Here is a 17260-nt window from a genome sequence, read left to right as displayed (position 1 = left end):
CAGTGTTACCTACTGGTTTTAGTAATTATACTGTGGCCGTATAAGAAAATGCCCTTCTTTATAGGAAATATACCCTGAAGTTATTTATGGGTAAAGAAGTATCATATCTAACAAATTACATTCAAATGGTTCTGGGGAAATTGTGTGTGTGTGTGTGTGAATATGTATATATAAAATATAAATATATATAGGAGAAAATGACAGAGCAAAATGTCGACTAACAACATTGACATTATCACATTAACAGCTTTTTGGCAATCTGGGTGAAGGGTATACAGGAATTCCTTTTTTCTTTTTTTTCTTTTCTCAAGTTTTCTGTAAGCCTCAATTATTTCCATTTAAAACATAGATATTTCTTAGATCTGTCCACTATTACCAACCCCAAAACAGTGTGTACATACAGTGTTCAGATTCTACTCTTAAAATATATTTCCAGCTAAAAGGAATCAAGTCCCTTGGAATAATGTTTGATTCCAGGTTAGGAGCAAACAGTGTACAAAATGAACCTAAAATATCTTATCACACCAGAAAGCAAGAGTGCTATGAAAGACCACTAGGATTGTGTCAGAAGAGCTCAGGAGCCAACTTAAATAATCTTCCACTGGAAAGAGGGGAGAAAATTTGAACATGAATAAGAAGAATAACTGCAGTGTAGTAAAGTATACCTAATGTTTTAAAATCCATATGCTCACCTAAAAAGTCACTGATCTTCATAGCAGTGCTAGAGGACCAAAGTTACTATTTTCAAAAGCTGGTAAAAATAGAGGGAAACTCACTTCTTTTGCTTTTCCCATACGAATCCAACCTCAGAGTGACCAAATATTTGATGGTATTTACAGAAGATTCTCTTTGCAAAAGTATTCCAGCAAACGAAGGAATGTGGAATCATAAAATCAGGCAATCACCATTTGGCAATTCCTTGTGAATTAATACAGCTAAGCAGTAATTATCAATGCTACCGGCATCACTAAAGCAGAGTCAAGGGAACATTGTCTCCAGATGAAACTGACCATCCTCTCTGAAGCAGTATTGATAAAAAACAAACAAACAAACAAAAAATCCACGACAAAAAGAAACCCCACTTTTTCTTGACCTAACTACTAATTTACAGAAATTACAAGGGGCAGAGGAACATTTCAAACCACATCACAGGGAAGGAAAGGGGAAAATCCACACTATGGAAAACTCACAGGACAAACAACTTGGGTTTTTTGTACAAGAACAGCAACAACAAAATTACAAGAGGAAAAAATGAGACACAGGAAGAGAATATTGTATAGATTAAAAGAGACGTAAAAGACTGCCAGCCAGTCACAACATACGGAGTCTTGCTTCAAGTCCAACTTGTGCAAACAAATTGAGATAATTTCCTGAGATAATAAGAGAAATCTGATAACTAATGAGGCATTTGATTTTAAAACATATTGTTACTTTATATTTAGGTATGATAGTGTTACTGTATTTGTTTACCAAAAAAGCACTTTTTTTAGAGGTACATACTGGACTATTTACAAATGATAATGATATAGTGAATGGGATTTGCTTTCTTCTGATATGGCTTAAAAAGTTATCAACCAGAATTTATCAAAAATTTATTTATTAGTGTTCATGAATCATTTACATGATTTTTAGTTAGACATAAAGATCATAATTCACCATTTTTAGTTCTTTGAATTACTTTTAATTCAGTCAGCACCAATTTTTGTGCTTATTTTATTAAATTATAATTGTGCTAATTATTATGGAGGAAACAAAGGAATTTAAGGCATGATTCCAGCCTTCCATGAACGTCTTGTTTTATTAAGACAGGAAAACATTCGCGTAACACAGAGTATAATCACATACTGTGTTGATAATCACTGGTCAGCGCAGCTGAACCCTGGGATGGCCACTGGGAGCCAGCCACTGGGAGGGAGGAGGCTGCTTCCAGGATGGCAGCTGCTTCTTGATCAGGGTAGCTTCCTGCTGATAGGAAATACAAAGCAAATCTGTGATCTTTGGAGAATTTTTGACTGCTATAGCAGCCATTTTTTCCTTATTATTTGAGCATATTGTTTAAGAACCTGAAGATTTAGGGACCTCTAAATTTTAGGGAATTTTAGGGAATTTTAAGTGATTTGTTTATCCATGTACTTAAAATATTTTCTGAAACTTGTATTCAGTGTGCAGTTTAAAAATTTCTTTTGCCATCTCCTGATGTTTGTGGAACTGCTCTCTTCAGTGAAATCCTTCCACAAAGATTTATGGAGAGAGATTTACTTAGTTTGATAAAATGTAAGTAATATAACCACATAAAAATCTACTGTTTTAATCAATTATGAGTAAATGGACTATGTTCAAGAATTTTTAGAAATATAACATTTTCATAAAGGGGTAGATATAAACATTTCTTGTGTATTCTGAAAAATAAAAATAATAAAGTCCCATTTTTCCTCCTGTAAAATATTCACTTCTTGAGTCCTCTGACCCTGTTTGCAGCTCTTTGTATTGCTTTGCTTGTCAGATGTTTCTCACTGAATTTCTGCTGCCAGCTGGAGTTAAACAGGCTGAGTATCAAACCACTTACCCCTCTCTGTGTTCCACTTTCCAATAGCAATGGCATCTATCATTGTATTTAATTCCCAGTAAGCAACCAAGGAGTGATTTCTGATTCTCTGCAGCTCTCAACTTCTTGTCATTCTCAACTCTAAATCCTGTTTGTTTTTTTTTTCATTTATAGTGCCTAAACTTACCCATTTCTATTGTCACAATGGTCAATTCTTTGTCCCAATTCTTACTAAGCCTAGTTCTATATAGAGATTAATACTGAATTGTCCAATATTTTTAATATGCTATTTATAAAATAAAACTTTACAGAATGAAAACCTGTGCCATCAGGCCCCTGTCCTGTTACTCTGCCTGTATTGACGCCCGGCGTCTGTTCTTCCCTCACTCGCCCGTGCCTGCTGTTCTGTACCATTTCCCCCAGTTCCTGAGCATCACTTATTTAGAAGTGGTTTGAAAACAGTCATATCCTTAGGGAACGGTATCTAACATATGTACAGAATGCTGTGGTTTTACTATGGTTCCTGCTAATTCGTTTGGTTCAGTGCGCTTTGTAATTCCCATCGTCACCGTTTTACAGTTGGAGAAAATGAAATTCAGAAGACAAGCAACGTTTCACAGTCACACAGGCCAAAACTGGTTCTGAAGCTGTAAATATGCTGATAGATTTTTTTTTTCCTGAAACATGCCCTTTGCCTTAGTCTGTCTTAATGGTAAATGTAGGTTTAAAACATAACCACATTGTTGCTAATTTTAATTCTTGCACTTTAAATGTGCAAGATGAATATGCCTTTCTAGTAATTTCAAAACATTAACTTGATTGCATGATTTCACAGCTTGAAAACTTTGATATCCTGGCTCTGAGAACATAAATACAGAAGGAATTCAGATTAGTTGCTGCATTATGTAGACACTGACTAAAATTTATCTGCTGCATTTTCATGTAGGCTAGGGAATCAGTATTAAGACATCCAACTACTTTCTGTTGCTAACTATCACTTGGACAAATGTTTATCAAATATGTCTTAATCATGTTTCATATTTTGCTTTTGGTGTATATGTTTATATTAATTAATGCTACATTGTATATATTGTAATATTGTTTTTGTATAATACTTGGAGAAATTGTAAAGACTCAGAAGACCAGGTCTAAATGTTTAAGGAATTGGTTCAAGACTCTTGTAATATTACAGATTAAAAGCCTGTGTTTCTCAGAATCAAGATACTTTAAAAATACATTTTTTTCTCACTGTAAGACAAGTACATATTTATCCCAGAATGTTGAAAAGACAAGGAAATGCTAAAAGAAGAATTAAAATTACCTGTAGTTCTTCCATTCAGATAAAACCATTAAATTTTGGCTTATCATTGTTTTCCCCAACAAATCAAACAGTATCTGGCACATAGTAATTCATAATAAATATAAAAGAATGAATAAGTGACTGGATTAGTCTGTGAATGCTGGATTGATGGGTTATAGTGTAAACCCTGGCGGCTAGTCTTTGTGCCTCTTTTCTTTTTGTAACGCGAACGCCTCGCTTAACGTTGACTGCAGAGGCACCCGCTTCAGCATTGGCCATCTCTGATAAACGTCCTGCAGGGAGGCGGGTTGCCACTTCACACTGAGCTCCTTTGTTGTAGAGGTCTTGGTTGATTTTTGATAATACATTTTTTTCATCTGGCCACTGTGTTTTTTTCTCTCTTCTCACTTTAAATTTCCACTCTTATGTTTTAAATCACCGATAAAGGGTGAGCCTGAGAGACCTTCAACCTCAGTAAAAGTAGAAACCCATGCCCCTGCCTGCTCTCTGTCTCTCCCCCTAGACCTCACTATGTGGCCCCAGGTGTGCTGGGTGATTTCCAGGTGTTGTGAATAATAATCCTTGATTTTTTCAAGTTTTGTGGTAGTCATTGCTGAAAAGCATCTTGCATTCATGTTCAGATCCACAAGAACTGGTCCAGTAACAACAGTGGTTATTGATAGGCTGGTAACTGACACAAAATGTGGATAAACACCCATATGAATTTTTAAAACAAAAACTAGATCATACAATAGGTGTTACTTTTTAACCTGCCCTTTTCCCACTTACAGAGATATCCCTGGCAATTGCATGTATTTAATATTCATTTTAAATTATTAAATGATACAAATAATTTTAAATATTTTCAGAGCCACATCATATCCAAGTCTATGAAAAGAGATTGTGTTAGCATTTTTTAGAGTTAGTGTAGCACACCTGTCATTGACATTGCTCTGCTTCCAACCTCTACTGGATTTCTGAAAGTCCAAAATGCTTTGCACCTGGAGGCAGTGCATCCTTCCAACCCTGTCTCCTCCTGACTTTGTTCCCTGACTCCACCTCAGTTTCCTCTTGAGAAATTATTTACCATTTTCTAGCAACTCTGAGCTCTTTCAGTATGTGGGCTTTACCACAGCGTCTTCCTTCTGTTCCAAATGCTAGTCCTGCTCCTCCATCCTAAGAACAAATATGCAGCCTTCTGAATTTAAGTCAAAGATTTTATTCCTCGATCCTTTATCACAGTGGCCCTCAGGAGTCAGCACAAATCATATAAATTATCTGGTAGAGATGGGTAGAACTGAAATTTTAGGTCAATTCAGAAAGAGAAGAGGAACATTTTGATTTGAAGAAGCAGTTTAAAATCTAGACAAGATTATTTCTCTGTTGTCCTGTTAATAAGAATACGTAATCTAAGGTACAGAAATTCTTGTCTCCTCTTTAGGAAACAGTGGCGTTTAATTCTTCTCTTCTGAGGCCCCGTGTGATTGGAGAATGGATTGGTCGAGAAGAGAATGATGCTGACCCACTTGCCGCTGAAATGTTACAGCCCCCAATACCAAGAAGTAAAAATGAACAATGGGAAACTGAAGATAGTAGCTCTAGCCCTGCAGGAAGGTGAGAGGAGATGTCTTCTAAGATTCTGAATATTTTAATCATTTAAAGGTAAAGGGAAAAAATCAGGTGCATGATTTTGATGAAATAACATAGCAGTTTTATATAGGAAGTTATGTTTCACATAGGATAAAAATTAATTTCTCTGTTTTAAAATTAGATTTTTATTAGATTTGCTTTTAGATTTTCTTTCCTTTACATCTAATATTATCATATCTTTGCTACTAAAACCAAATAGAGAAATAATTTCAAGGACATAAACTGTCAGTCAAGACCTACTGTAATAGGGACAGGCACATAATACTGGACAGAACTTACTGTATTATTGGTCTGACTGTTAAGCATTGGAGAGAACTTCTGATGTACCACCAGCGAGATCTCGTTATTCAACAAGAAGAAAACCAGCAAATGTGTGATAGACTATGCTAGGTGGCGTCAGATGCAATTTATAGAGAGAAACCTTGGTTTAGAACCATTTTAGTTTCAAGTTAATAACTGTGATTGAATGTAATTATTTACATTCTCTATGTTTAATTTTTGAAATTATTTTTGAAACTATTATGATTTGTGAATTTGAAAGTTAGTAATTCATTTTCTCAGCCCCATGTTGCTCAAAATGATATCAGAAGATTTGTCTTAAATTTCAAAATACTGGTAGAAGTAGGGTAAGTTTGAAAATGTGTAGATCATATTTTTTAGAGAAAGAATATTCAGAATAGCCACTTCTTACAATACTAACTGCAGTGAGTAAAGTTCAAAACAAAAATAAAAACTTCCACAAGGAGATTGGAGTGAAAAAGTGTTACGGAGGCATGTCTTAAAAGAGATTGAGAAAAAATACTAATAAATTGAAATGTGACAGGAGTGTTTCTGTGAGTGTTATTAGCTGACCACCACAGAAGAGTTTTTCTTACGCGTAGCATAGCCACAGTAACTTTGTATTTCCTACGTTAAATTTAGCAGTAACCAATAACTACTCTTTCTCAAGGAGAAAATTGTATTTTCTACAGTGTAATAGCTTTCAGGGGCTTTTCACTTTGACTTATCACTTGGCTAGAGGGAAGGAAATTCAGAATACCCGTTAATGTGCTTCGGGCATCTAGAAAATTGATTCTATTTCCATGCAAAATAACTTTTAAATTATTTAAATAGTTGAAGCGTACTGTATCAGGAGCAAGAAAACCATTCTGAAAAATCCATTTGCCTTCTTTTGTGAAATGCCAGATCAATTTCACATGTCAATTGAGGGTGATTTCATTTTTAATACTAGACTTATGAAACCCACTAGACCTTTATCTTTATTCATTGCCGGATCTTTAGTTCTTAAATGTAAAATACAGAAATGTCAGCTTCTTTTTTGCTTTCATTTCGTCATAATAATAAATAGGAACTATTTACTGCAAATGTTAGTGCTTCTGTTTTCCTCCTAGCTTCAGTGATCTCGTACTCCCTCTTGAATGTCCAGTAAAAGAGAATCTATCCTGCAGTCCTAGTTGGATCCCTTACGCAGAGAACTCAGTCCATGAAGATCTCTGTCAAATACTTGTTTTGAAAGTTGTTTTTAGGGTTTTTTTTAAACTCTGTCTTTATGAATTGATACATTACCTATGAAGTGAAGCAAGTGGTGAAGTCCTGCCCAGACGCCCCATCAGAGCAGAGGGAACGTATGCGATCTGAACAAACGGAGCTTAACAAACAGAGTAGAGTGTGGGCAGGAAGCTGTATCCCATCTTCTAATATAAAACCAGAATTTCTGAATTTATAACAGGAACTCACATAGCATTAGATTTAATTTGGGATGAATAAGAACAGATTGGGGAGCAGTTCTTTAATGACTCAAGTCTGTAACTAGAGTAGTAGCTTTACCCTTAAATAGTAGTAATCTTGTCCTGTAAGTTAACAGCCCAAAACATCAATAGACTAAATGATAGTAGAGACTCCTGAAAGAGGAGATGTAATTTTCAAGGGTGACTTCTGTTTTTCTCTCCCCTACTGTGCCTGGCTGACTGCTGTTGTCAGTAGGCATCTGTTACGTGAGTGAAGGAGGCCCAGAGAAGGCTGTGAGTAGACATCTTACAAATAAAATTTATTTATAAGGATTGTTTATAGTCTGTCTTAACTTTTTATCCCTTTTCCTGTAATGGATTTCCTGTTTATTAATGGCTCAGTCTTCTTTGAGTGGCTCTTATTACAGCAGTCCATCTGTAGTGCACAGCCAGCTGCTCCTTTTGTTCAGAATGATACACACGTGATAGGCTGGGCTTCCACCACTAAATCAGAGAGGATGGAATAAATGGTGTGATAAACCTTGAGTCTTAGGGGCAGACATTTACCGGCCATCTTTCTCTGGAACTTTTTTCTTTTTAATGATACACCTTACCTGAACTTTTTTCCTTGGGTGCTGGAAATACTCCATTTGTGTGTAGAGGGTCAACAACTTCAGTACATACATAACTTGTCTAGCCTTTTAGTGGGCAAGCACAAATGTTCATTGCACATTTAGACTTATTAAAATGACACATTGATAATGTAAATAAAAATTGAGTTAATAAACCTGTATACTTCTTTTTTAAGCTATCTTCACTGGACGTTGTAATAGCTGAGTAATAGATTTCCTAAAATTACTTGCTGAATTATAATGTGAATTTTAAAATAAGCTTATCAAACCTTGAAAGCCTAATGAAGCTCCTCTAAGCTGAACCACTTTATTAAACCAAGAATAATATCAATAAATATTATAGTTGCTGTGAATGGGCTCTGTTTGTTCAGTGAGCATTGTTATTAGATGGTAAATATGCCATAAAACAAATAGAAAATGTTACAACTTAGAAATATATATTAAATATTAAAAGCTGAATTCACTTCCCATTCAGAAGTGTTCCTCTTCATTAAAGCTCATAATTGCTTCTGATATTATCAGTTAACAAACTCTGGAAATGTTCCCCTCCTCTTAGAGCCCCTCTAATGGCAGCAAGAGACAAATAGTGACCAAGTGAATATACCCATTAATGCCCTAAGTTCAAGTAGTGGTGAGTGGTATGATGGAAAGTGACCAAGAACAAGAAAAAAGAAAACAGATGGAGGGTATTCTTATAAGAAGTCCAGGAATAAAGAAATAACCTTAATATTGTCTAATTTGGGGCCATTGTGGACACTTTAGAAAATATGAAATGCATATGGCAGAGACTAAATCAAACTTAGTAATTTAGGAATATTCTAACGTGCAAATTTTAAGCACAAAGAATATTGATCAAAAATGAATTTACCAAAGTAACCGAAGAACAGAAACTTTAAAAATATCTAAAACATATAAAAATTGTACCTTATGACTCACAAATTTCTCTTTAAAGCTAAAAAAGGATATAGCTTAACCATATGTTTCAGAATGTTGATGAGATGTTTTTTGGTATGTTCAAAGTTTGTTCTCATTTGTTTAGGAATTCATTTATTTATCTAGGAAATACATATCCTAATTCAAGTAATTATCTTATGAAACACATTGCTAGTCATCCCTGGACTCCTAGACTTACAGGTGGAGTCTTACTATTAGAGAGGAAACATTTTGGATTTAATCAGTGTCTAGTTCATGTAGCGCAGCACTATCTTCATGACCAAACCATGTATTTTAATGAGACTAAAGAAAACAACACTTGCTTCAGCCTTCGTGAAATGACCTTGGTCACTGTCAGCTGATGAGGGGAGTTATGCGTTTATTATCTACCCTTTGTTTCTCGTTGTTCACATTTCAGTCTGTTAATTTTTCCTTCCTTTGTTTCACTGCCAGTCTTTCTATTTCCCTGGATTTTCACATTTCTCAAGTTGGAGGACTTATCCTATGTCTACTTAAATTAATTAATTCTTATTTTATTTAATGTGTTAGAAAAATGAGGTTCAAAAAGAGTGAAATATTTGTTAAATATTTACTGAGCCTTAACACAAGGTAATGTGCTAGGTACAGGGTGAGACCAATATGAAAAAAATACCTTAGATTCAGAGTACTTGCTTTATGTGAAGAGAATGACAAGGAAATATGTCTTATTTCTGCAGCTCGGTACACAAAACACCTTCTACATAGCAAGCACTTAATAAATGTCAGCTAAATTTATTTTAAAAACATCATATCTAGACATGTAAAGAAAAAAGGGCTCTTTTGCATAAATCAAAATGCAGCAATTAAATGAAACTCTTTGTGATCTCTTCAACAACCTGGGCCTTAATGCAAAGAGAACCCTTTAATTTCTGATTACAGTCAAGAGAAAGGGCACAGATTTTCCTGCTAGGCTGCGATGGTGAACTGAACGAACTTGGGAGATAGGTCAAGAGAGGAATCATCCAGTTTTCCACCAGCGAGAGCACGTGGGGCCAGATGAAACTAATACCAACCCGTGTTTAGAATCAGTGTGAAACAAAATGGAGCAAGATCAACCCCCCTGGAGGAGGGGGGTCCGGGGGAGGAGGGCAGATGGTCAGAAGGAGGCCACCCAGTGGGAGGGCATGGAGGGGACGGCCACTTCAGACTGTCCTTTTCCAGCTGATCCTGGTTTAGAACTTAACGCCTTAAAGCAAAGCAAAATGGGGTCCTAGAGTGTATTAACACCACACTGGAATACTAGCTGCTGTTTATTTTTTCATAAGGCCTCTTTTTGATTTCCTTTCTCTGTATGTGGCATGTGGGATGCTACTGCTCAAGAAAAGACAGGTAAATATCTGGGATGCTGCCCATGGTCTTCTTTGAACTTATGATGATATTAATTACCACTTAGTAGGCTGCTCTGTGTGCTTTTCGTATCTTAACCCATTTCATCCTCGTGAAAACATTATTGTTACCGCTATTTCAGGAGTAAGGAAACTAAGTCCCAGAGTAGTTACATCCCTGTTCTAAGACTGGGTAGTTACTCGGTGACTGAGCCAGTCTGTCTTGCTCCAGATTCTGTCCTTAAATGCTTTGCTATGCAGCCTTCTTCAGGGAGGAGCTCTAAGACTCCTGTTATCATTAAGATGTAGATTCAAAACCTGTGCTCTGAGAAAGACCCCCAAGCCCCACCTCTTCCCACTCACTCACCACTTCTCTGCATCAAGACCCCTACTTCCTAGTAGTGGCAGGGACTGCTTTTCTCTCTGGCGGTGCAGTGTTCACTCCTGCAGTTCACAAGCTGCAGAGCTGGAGAAGAGGCAGCTGTGATCCTGGGCAGAAGAACTGAGTAGACATTTTTCCAAAGAAGACATGTAGATGGCCAGTAGACACACTAGAAAGATGCTCAGTGTCACTAATCATCAGGGAAATGCAAATCAAAGCCCCAGTGAGATACCACCTCACACCTGGCAGAATGGCTGCCATCAAAAAGATGTCTTTTTCCTCATACGGTGACATTTGCCATTGTCTTCCTTTGGACAGTAATATAGAAAGAAATCATATTATAGAGAAGAGAAGAATTTTGGGACAGTTTGAAAAACTGTATGGTTGCCACATGGACATGTAAGTTTTCCAGTCAGACACTATCTTGGGAGGTTGGGGGAGAGAACCGTGAAAGACAGCTTTCATCCGAAGGAGGCTGGCTTTATCACAAGGACACTTTTCCAAGATTCCCAAAGACCCCTCTTAACTGGAAGACACTGAGAGACATTTATATGCCGATTCTGGTCTCATTCCTCCTCCTGCCCCATCCTACCCCCAGATCTTGGCAGCATGATAAGACCCGTGAGACGTGTATTTTACTTACAAAAATTAAAGTTTTCTTTTAAAAAATTTCTCCTTATAGTATGGTAATATAGTTATCCCATTACATGTGTTTTTCTTGACATGACATTTGTTTTGTAAGTCAGAGAACTTCACATAGCAGTCTGGACTCCGCTTCCTCTGAAAAAATTAGAAAAGCCACTAACAGTGGGGGCCTTAATTCCCACATGGCAGCAATTGTTAGGAACCGGTTAGCGTTTCCTCCCTGAAATGGGGCAGGAGTTTCAGTCTGCCATTTTCTTCACATATACCCATCTAGGAGATTGCTAATGAGGTACCAAAGGATGTCTCAGAAAGAAGACAGTCAATATTTCTATTACCCTTGGGGAAAATTTTACTGATATGTGCATAAATTTGCAAAGCAAAATACTTGAGTGAAAATTTGTTTGTAGATTTTCTTTAGTTACCACAGCTAACCCATGATGTCATCACCATTGAAAATTAACATTTAACTATTTCTTCAGTTTAAAGGTGGAGCCCAAGACTAAAGGATTAAAACAGCAGCAACAGCAGCATAAGAAACTTCTGGCAGCAATGCTCTCTCAAGATTCTTTTGAGTCTGTCCACAGCCCTACCCCATCTGTAACAGAAGAAGATATCGATAATGAAGATGATGCAATGGAATTGATGGGTAATTCTAAAAACTAATAATTTCTCTTTTCTTCTCTGGCATTGTAAAAGTGTGTAGTGGTTAAAAGATTTTAAGAGGTTTTCAGTAGTTTTGTGTTAGTGGAAAGAAAAATTTAACACATACTTAACATTAGACTTTCATGGAGTTGCATGTAAGAATTAAGTTGAAGTCACATGAGCATGTGAAGTATTTATCAGACTGTATTTTGTGCTTTGTACATGCAGCACTTACCTTCTGACTGTTTAGTCAAGCTTTATTCTGCGTGCAGTGATGATACAAATTCAGGTCTGTCCACCTTATTCTCCGATTATGACTGCCTTAATCGTATCTTTTGTCTATAAAATGTATCCAGCATACATATTTCAGCCTTCATTCTAAGTTGTTTTCCTGTTCCAAGGATGGTTTAGAAAAATGAGTTAAATTTAGAGGAACAGATAGTGAAATTAATGTTTTTCTGTCTTCCATAAATGACAGGAAACTTTGCAGAGATTTCAGTGTTTTTATAGGTTCCTTACTTTCATGAAAACCTATTGGTGTTGTGTATGTAAGAAATCCTTTTAGATCTTTTAATGAAGTAAATGTATACTTTTGTTTCATCAGAAATCTCTGCATAAAAGTTTTTTTTTAATTGAACTTCCTTTTGTAAAACCATTTTTTCAAAAAAGGGAAGGAAGTTTGATTTCAGAGAGAGTGGTCTGCATATACAGCAGTGGGTTTTCTAATTCAGTGACATTAGCTCTTCTCTTCTAACTAATTAGAACAGTTTTCAAATACTTTGTAACAATATACTAGAAAGTGAATAAATAATCAAACCACTCGAATGCTTCAAATAAATTTAACAAAGGAGCCCCAGAATATATAGATTTGTTTAAATTATTTTTTTTCAAAACAGGCTTCCTGGGTTTTAAGTGTTTATGGCAGTAAAATGCGATCATAATAAATGATATAAGCCCCCATGCATAAGCGTCATTGGTGGCAGGGTCACTGCTACTTTCTGATGTTGTAACTGCATTCATTCCAGCTTTGAGGAGACTGTGTCATGGGATTGTCACTTCATGCTGTTCATCTTTTTTTTTTTTCTCTTCTAAGGACAGTTAAGTCTGGGTGTTTATTAAGGAATCTTATCTCCCTGCCTCCAAATCATTAATGTGGCAGATGTGCCAGATGTTGTGGCGGCGCCCTTCATTCAGCTTCCATTCAACAAACGTTTACTGAGCGCTTACGATGTGCTAGGCACTGGGCTTGGTCCTGGGGATGTAAAAATCATCATGGTTCCTGTTCGCAGGAACTTTACATTCTAGTGTTCAAGATGAAATTGTAAATACATCACTCTAATAGTTTTTGTACAGGTGCTACTGTGGTTAAGCATGCAGTTGTACATAGAAACAACATCTAACGCAGAAGTGGGGGATGGTGACTAGGGAATGTTTCCGAGAAACCGATGCCTCTGGTAAGTGCTGGAGGACAAGTACATGTAGTTCAGCAGGCCGAGTGTGGTCACTATCCCTGTAGGTCTTCTGTTGTAGGAATGGAGTCTTGCAGTTACGCTCCATGACTATGTCTGTAAATTGTTCCTTTGCTTCAGTCAGTAACAATGAAGAGGACAAGTCTTGAATGGTGACTGTTAATGGATGTTGCCTGTTTAACATCAGTGTTGGTGTGTTGGTGCACTGACACTGGATTGTGCCAATATCCCTCTCTCTCCTTCCTTTCCTTTATGTGACAGTTCATTGGTCAGTTGGTAACCCACATGAAGGCAGTTAGACTCTGTCTTGCAAGGAGAATCTTTTGAAGGAATCCAAGCATTCTCGGAATCACCTTGGGATTCGTGATAACCTTAGGAGTGTCTAGTCAGATTGGAGGAACTCATATCACTTCAGTAGTATCAAGGGATTCTTCGAGGAGACTCAGGTGTCCACTCAGCGCTGGCATCGCTAGATCTCAACCCCTCTGTTCTCTGTGTCTAGTCTCCCAAGCTGAAGACCAAAAGGATTGGGTTTTGGAGACTCCCTAATGTGATAAATTAGTAGTTATTCGTCATTATTATTTTTTTTTCATTTAGACATTTTAGCTTGTCTGAGCAAATTTAAGAATGAGAGATAGTTGGATGTTCGACTTTCTCCATCTGATTCCACGTATGTGAGCACAGGCTGGTCTCTAGGTTATGAGATTTCCCTGCAATAACATGGAGTGTTCCAAGTCCACTGGGCTATCCCCTAAAATAATGCCATATGAACCCTGTTGCCTGGTTGTCTCAGTAAACAAAGGTCATATAACAGAAAATTCTGTCCAAAAATTTTTTTGCCAAGGAAGTTCATCAATTAAATAAAATATTATTTGGATATGAAATATGTTTGTCTTTAAGGCCCTAATACTCCTACCCATTAATATTATTCAGTTATTTAAAAAATATTTATTTAAAATACAGACTCACCGTTTTCTTCAAAAGTATATAAGTTCATGGCTTATAATGTTACTTATGCCTTTAACTAAGGTAATGAATGTTCGTATCTTACGTGAAGTTGAACAGATGAATAGTTTCAGTTAATGCAAAAGTTAAGACTTTCAGCCATGATATAGTAATGGGTGGATATGTGAAGTATGGCATAAAATAAAATGCTTGTTAAGTTTCTCCATTTTCAAAGCTGATATCTTCAATAGGTATGTACGTCTCGATTAATATTCCATTGGTTTTCAAGTCCTACATTAATCAATTTATGCAACACCACTTAATCAATTTAGAAACTGCATAATGTTTTATCTTCCTGGTCCTTTTAATATTAGGTTTACATCATTATGTTTATTATTAAAGAGTTTTAAGACAATATTTTTGAAATTTGGATGCCAGAGAAACACAAGTGATTGTATCTATTTGAGGAAAATTCAAATGCTGAGTTCTTGAAGATTTATTTGGAAATCAAATTTTAGTTCAAGAAGTCATTGTAAAATGCAGCAGACACATCTGGTATTTAAAATATCTTCTTGAATCTACACATTGTTTAGAATGAATTTGCTATTGCCTATGTATTTTGAGGGTTTAACTTGCCATTGTCTATACCAGGTGTAACTGGCCGAAAATTGTATTTATTATGCATGGGAAGCAGTCTGTACACTTTGTGAACTGATAAATAGGTAAAAAGCATAATTATTAGTTAACATTCATATAAGGATTGATTCTTCCTCAGTAAAATTGGTTGATTTGAAGGGGGAAAAAACTTTTAGTTGAACTAGTAAAAATTAGTAAAACTATTGACTTTTGTTTGTTAAGGAAGCTAGCTAGCATTGTTAATGCATATTGATTAATACTTAATTCTTCACAGTTGTTTAATTGTGTATTTGTGGATTTCTTTTCTAAGTGTACTGGGCATGTGAAAATACAATACAGCATCCATAATTTTTAAGTAGGTCAAGTATTTTCTGTAATTGCTTTAAATACTACTTATAAATCCATGGTACAAAAATAGTTTAATGTGGAATTTATATATACCAGAAAATAAAACATCCAAATTTGTGGAGTTTTAAGATACAACAATTGTAAGCACCTCTGAAATTGGTGCTGTAATTACTGAAGATACTGAGTAAGATATTTGCCAGTTCACCTCAAACTAAGTAGTTCTCAACTTCAAATATAAGATAGTCTCAAATATTTTAGTAATTATGTTGGAAATTGATCACAGTGAATAAAATTATAATCTTTGTATTATTTTTGAAAGTTATTAAGTCAGTAATTTTTCAAAAGTGAAAAGACAAATTACAGTGGAGCAGTAAGAGATATTTTACACCGTTAATTTTCACAGAAAATTTGAAGAACTTCACTAGTTTAAAAGATAGCTCAGCTTGTAAATGTGAGTCCACTTTCATTGTATTTCATGGATTTTGAAATTTTATTTTTGATGAAATCCTAATTGCAATTATGTTTTTATTATTCTCAATATAATTTTTACTCATTTTAAAATGTCATCAAATTATTTGAAAGCTACTTCACATTTTAGTATAGGACATTACATTAAAAAGGTTTTTTTAGATTTTCTCAGAATTGATGATGAGGTGCAAGTATCTAAAAATCACATTCCAGAGATGCTGAAAAGGAAAAACAGCATTAATCATGCTTTATACTTCCTAGTCTTATTTATAATCATATAAAATTTAAAACTATATTACCATAAACAAGGTGCTTCGTGCCATCATTGCCTGCACAGATGCCAAGTGAGCTTGGGTTTAAGGGTGGTCTGAGTGGAGTTGCACAGTGCTTGTCTGTCTGGATTATAGTGCAAACATTTGAGAAAATCCGTTCTTAAGCAGCTGTTCATGCACCAGCTATGTGACCAGCACTAGCACGTATTAATACACAGCACTAAGAATATTGTGCCCTTTGTTTTTCTAATTGCCTTGACCTCTTTAGGCTTTGAAAGAACAGAACAGTGAATCTTGTGAATGCTGGCGTCTGAATAGAATGAAACGTTTTTTAGGTCTTTGTTTTAGCTCTCAATTAGTACATTAATTTATTCATAGGCTTATTAATTTCTCTACTTATAAAGTGATTCTGCACATTCCTGGGAGTTCAGATTTGCACAAATACAGACATGTTTCATGAACTGTTAAAATACTTAGGGATGATTCTCAAGATTTGGTTTGCTTAATAATCATAAGAAGGTTATTTAAGTGCCAGTTCCAGTGGCCTTTACCCCAATTTTTGTTTCGTTAGATTTGGATACAGCCCATGAAACAACATTTTTCATCAGGAATGCCCTTCTTCCTGTCCTTCAAGAGATTCTGTTGCAGGTGATGTGTAGAACATACAACGAAAAACTCTAATGTTAGTGGATATGAGTTTTGTTTGGTGTGGTAGATCCTGAAGCAAAAGGAATAAAATATTAGAAAGTCTACTTTTTACAACAGAAGGAGCATGGAATAGAGATTTCTGAGTTAACTGAATTCTTAAATTGTCTCCTGTAAATACAGAGAAGTCTTGCTAATAACTAAGAAGCTATGGGCAGTGCAGTTTGTATCACCTTATTATTTCTGTCTTCCTTCTTGATATTATATTTACAGGAACACTTGAAAGATAAACTGCTTAGGGTAGAAAAGTTACTTGTTAAATGACTCTGGCATAGATCTAAGGACAGTGTACTAATGAGCTTCTGTTTTATCATATTATCACATTAAATCTGTTTTTATTGAAGTATGGGTGATTTACAATGTTGTGTTAGTTTGATGTGAACCATGTTTAAAGAGTAAACTTGAAGATAAGTCAACAGAAATAATCCATACTGAAGACCAGAGATTTAAAAAAATGTAAAACAAAATGAAAAGGGCTTCAGTGACCAGTAGGAGAATAGAAAATGATAAAACATTAATCAGAATTCTAGAAAGAGAGGGGAGAAAGAATGGGAAAAAAAGAAAGAACATCCAGCTTTTTTTTTTCAAATTTGGTGA

General features: G+C 35.7%; 1 protein-coding gene across 1 annotated transcript in view; it reads left to right on the top strand.

The window, feature by feature from the left end:
* Positions 1 to 17260, top strand: part of C29H8orf34 (chromosome 29 C8orf34 homolog) — a 284320-nt gene that overhangs the window by 78619 nt on the left and 188441 nt on the right. The window contains 2 exon segments of the mRNA XM_072951848.1: positions 5287 to 5459; positions 11658 to 11824. Of these exon segments, the coding sequence (XP_072807949.1) occupies positions 5287 to 5459; positions 11658 to 11824 (340 nt within the window).

The sequence above is a fragment of the Vicugna pacos genome, chromosome 29 (assembly GCF_048564905.1).
Source record: "Vicugna pacos chromosome 29, VicPac4, whole genome shotgun sequence".
Taxonomy (NCBI): Eukaryota; Metazoa; Chordata; class Mammalia; order Artiodactyla; family Camelidae; genus Vicugna; species Vicugna pacos.
This window is presented reverse-complemented; position numbering and strand designations above follow the sequence as displayed.